Here is a 3,653-nt window from a genome sequence, read left to right as displayed (position 1 = left end):
CGCCCGCGCATCGTGCCAAGCCCGCGTACAGTGACCTACCACGACGTGCTCTAACCTACTGCGTTGCTGCACCCGCGCGACTTACCTGTATGCTGTGTGACAGCGAGTAACCCACTCACCTGTGTTTTCGTGTACAGACAGCGATACCCTACCTGTTAGCGAGGCTCACGGTGGCTGAGAGTACCGAGGACAGAAAGGGATGGTGAGAGGAGGGAAGAAAGGGTGCATCAATGGGAGGACGGCTTTCGCCCACTATATATAGAGCATCGCGAACACCAATGGCGTCATGGACGAAGGAGCTGGGGACGAGATCGAAGGCCAGGCAAGAATGGATATGGTGAGATAACCGTCGGTCGGCACACAGGGAGGCATATATGTGATAGATGTGGATGGAACAGTACATATACATCGGACACCGGTTTAATACTATCGATCGACGTCAAACGGCCCATTGTACATATAGAACGGCCCATTGTATATATCAAACGAGCCAATCGATGTATGTAACGAGCCATTTTAGACGCCGAGCTGTCATCTAAATCGCTCCGAAAAGACGGCATCAGACGGCAACAGCCAGCAATCTTTGGCAATAGGCGGGGTTTTCACTGGGTGTCACTGGCCACCTGAGATGATGTTGTCACACACACGGGGAAAACTACGACAATATATTGAAATACATTGCACAGCGCAACCATCATTATTCTTACGACACTTGGGTAACAGTGCATGCGTGAATCAAACACCATGAAGGCTGAGCGCAACTAGTACACCCTGCGATGGTTCGACAACCAAGACGATAAGAAGGGGAGTCGGAAGAGACAGTACATCGGAAACACTACGCTCTTCGTATATGGAACCGCATAGCGTACGAAACCCCCAGGACCATCCTTGGCCACCCATCATCTCAACCCAGCGAGACGACGACACGGTGCCGAAGCGATTAGGGCTCAATCTGCGTACTCCCGTCTTCCACGTGCGACGTGACCCTGTAGTGAGAACAGCTGCGGACGTAACGCGGGAGAGCGACGCGACGGGAGTTATTCTGGGCCTGTCTCGATGCGTTCTGCGATGATACATTATAGTACAGCGCACGAGACAGGCACGGGCTATAACATGTGGTGCCAGACGCGGATGAACTTCAGGCTGGCGCGAACCAGATATAGGGAAGAGCGACGGAGTCGGGGGAGTGATGGAAAGGAAGCTCCGCCCGACGTCTAGTTGAACCCGTCGAAGTGTCCCTTCAGTATTCTCTCGCCCATAGGAGAAGGAGCACGCGGTGGCCGTGACGTCCCGGCAGCCATTGTGTTCGATCTCCGGGCCTTACGCATAGGGGTAGAAGGCGCGCCGGTAGAGTTAGAGTTCAGGGTCGGAGGCGTCTTACTGCGAGATGGCTGTGTGGTTCCGTTCGGCGGCCTCGGAACAGGGAGGATTGGTGGCTAAGAACACACGACCTAATGTTCACCAGTGGGGTACAGTACAACGTCGGCATATGAAGCTTACCTTAGTCATGTTCCCTCCCAACGAAAGACGACGGAGAAGACCAGCAGCGCGCTCCTGCTTGTCGTTGGGTACGGGGGCAACAGGAGGGAAACGGTCGTGTCCGGGCCAAGCAGCGGCACTAGCACGCCGACCGTGCCGCTGAATAGGCTGGTCTGCCTCAGAAACCTCGTCCTCTGGATATCTGATGAGCTTGACATTTTTTCACGTGAAAGTCGCGTGAGCAACGTACCTTCGTAAAGAGGCGGACCCGTCATGCCCCTCCTGAATGGGAATGTCGCATTCGGAGGGGACTTGGGGGGCTGGTTGCTCAAGAAGTAGGAGAGGATAGGTGAGGTTGACGGGCTGATTGGCGCAATGCGGGGTAGAGCGCCTGATGCGGGGGTTTGGACGGGAGACACGGGGGACACTGATCCAGAGTCCGAGCTCGAATCCGAGTCTGAGCCCGAGCGACCACGACCGATGGGAATGGGGAGCGAGCGAGGAACGTTGTTCTCGTTGGAGGACATTGTGAAAAACTGTGTATATTCTGTACTGCAAGGATGGAACGCGAGACTGGACAGGGAGCGTAAGAGTAAGAAAAGTTTGAGACGCGGACAGGGGTCTCTGCTTATATTCATCGCGTACAAACTCCGATCTAATGGGCCCTGCACTCCAAGTGACTCGGCACTCGCCGCCCCTTCCTTCCATCACCTCCTGCTCTTCTGTTATTCTCATGTCTCCGCACAAGTGGATATCCGCATCCCAACCTACCGACCGCGTATCGAGCATATCCACATTGCGACCGCAACTCTCCCGGAGTTGTGAAAGTCTCTCGCAACCCTGCGCCTGGAATCTCAGCGACACTAACCTACAAATGTCTCGGCCCCTGTCTACCCCGCTAAGCCTCAGTTCTGTAAGCCACTTTGTCCCCGTGATGATTGACCGTTGTCGCTGTCATCATCATGCCACCTCCCCGACAGGCAGGTCGCGCCCAGGGCAGTGCCAAGATGCCGCGCGCGTGCCCTTGTCTAACATCTGCATCCCACCATGATCATAAGTCTAATTCTTTCTCGGAGTGTGCGTTCAAACCAGACTCGTACCAGCCAAAACTCAGCCATCTCAATCTTACCGATATTGAGAAGCCTTTGGACCACAAAACTCGACATATATCCACCAGTCCCCCCACACTTTCACGGTGGTCCCATTCACTAAAGCGCAAGACTCCTGCGCTCCGCCGCCTTGGTACGCCGCACCGTGACCTTGCATGACGTGATGTCCAGAAGATAAGCACCAGGGCGGCGGTAACCTCAACTCAAAGCCTGCTCACATGTCCTGCCGAACTTCTTCGCCCATTTATTCCTGCAAACCTTGTGCTCGGGCCTGGTCCTGCCTCTGCCCGACCCGTCCTCCGCATTGCTTCTAGCCTGTCCGTTGGAATCGTGTCGATCGAGAACGAGCATGGCAATGCCGGTTTTCGGATGCCTTTGCCGTGGCGTCTTGCCCCGGACTGTCAAAGAGACTGACGGCTGTGCGCACGTAGCGTCTGGCGTCGGTACCAGCACGCACACCGTTCTACCCCCGCGTCCGTGAACGTCTGCGCTCGGCGTCCGCGCCGGAGGTCAGAGTCTTGGCATCATCTCACAGACCCTGGTGAAAAGAGAGGGACTGGAAGCTTCACGAACTCGCAGGGTCCCTTCGAGCTTCTGCTTCCCGGAAGCCGCCTCATGTACTGTGTATGAGGATTGCGAGACACAGAGCCAGAGCCAGAGCCAGAGCCCTACTGTCCACACTGATCGTACGGCACACGGCGTCTGCACAAGCGATTGGATCACTAACGGGATAGTAGGGCCGCTCAATTCTTGAGGACGCAGGACGCAGGACGCACTCAGAGCTCATTTGATGGATGTGATGGGCTAGCCGAACCTGCCGCATATGGCAAGGTACCAACCTCATTTCTTGTGCCCGCTGTTTTCCAAGGGGTCTGTCGTGTCTCAAACCTAACAGAAAAATATGAATCGCGAGTATGTTGAAGACGAAGGCTTTCCGCATCGATTGACACTACCCTTGAGGCACTTTGTGAGGGGGGATGAGTGTTATCGTCGCTCGAGGGGTTTCGAAGGCGAGCTCGTCGGCTAGTCTCGCTTAGCCCATCACCTCCATCAATGGCCTCTGAA

The 3,653-nt window shown here is 55.4% G+C and overlaps 1 protein-coding gene across 1 annotated transcript; it reads right to left on the bottom strand.

The window, feature by feature from the left end:
- Positions 1 to 648: 648 nt before the first annotated feature.
- Positions 649 to 2,049, bottom strand: DICSQDRAFT_133546 (uncharacterized protein). Its single transcript, XM_007362570.1, has 3 exons — positions 1,730 to 2,049; positions 1,501 to 1,673; positions 649 to 1,436 (listed from the first exon to the last, which is right to left on the bottom strand). The coding sequence occupies exons 1-3, from the start codon at positions 2,004 to 2,006 to the stop codon at positions 1,215 to 1,217; spliced, it is 672 nt and encodes a 223-aa protein (XP_007362632.1). The 5' UTR covers positions 2,007 to 2,049; the 3' UTR covers positions 649 to 1,214.
- Between the last annotated feature and the right edge of the window lie 1,604 nt (positions 2,050 to 3,653).

This window comes from Dichomitus squalens (assembly GCF_000275845.1).
Source record: "Dichomitus squalens LYAD-421 SS1 unplaced genomic scaffold DICSQscaffold_4, whole genome shotgun sequence".
Lineage (NCBI taxonomy): Eukaryota > Fungi > Basidiomycota > Agaricomycetes > Polyporales > Polyporaceae > Dichomitus > Dichomitus squalens.
The sequence above is the reverse complement of the archived record's forward strand: the minus strand, read 5'-3'. Positions and strand labels throughout refer to the sequence as shown.

Excerpts from the sequence above, each read along its gene's own strand:
- DICSQDRAFT_133546 (XM_007362570.1), bottom strand. The coding sequence starts at position 2,006 with ATGTCCTCCAACGAGAACAACGTTCCTCGCTCGCTCCCCATTCCCATC. Across the intron at positions 1,674-1,729 it reads GGGTCCGCCTCTTTACGAAG|AGGACGAGGTTTCTGAGGCA; the intron begins GTACGTTGCTCA and ends TCAGATATCCAG. Across the intron at positions 1,437-1,500 it reads TGGGAGGGAACATGACTAAG|CCACCAATCCTCCCTGTTCC; the intron begins GTAAGCTTCATA and ends GTGTGTTCTTAG.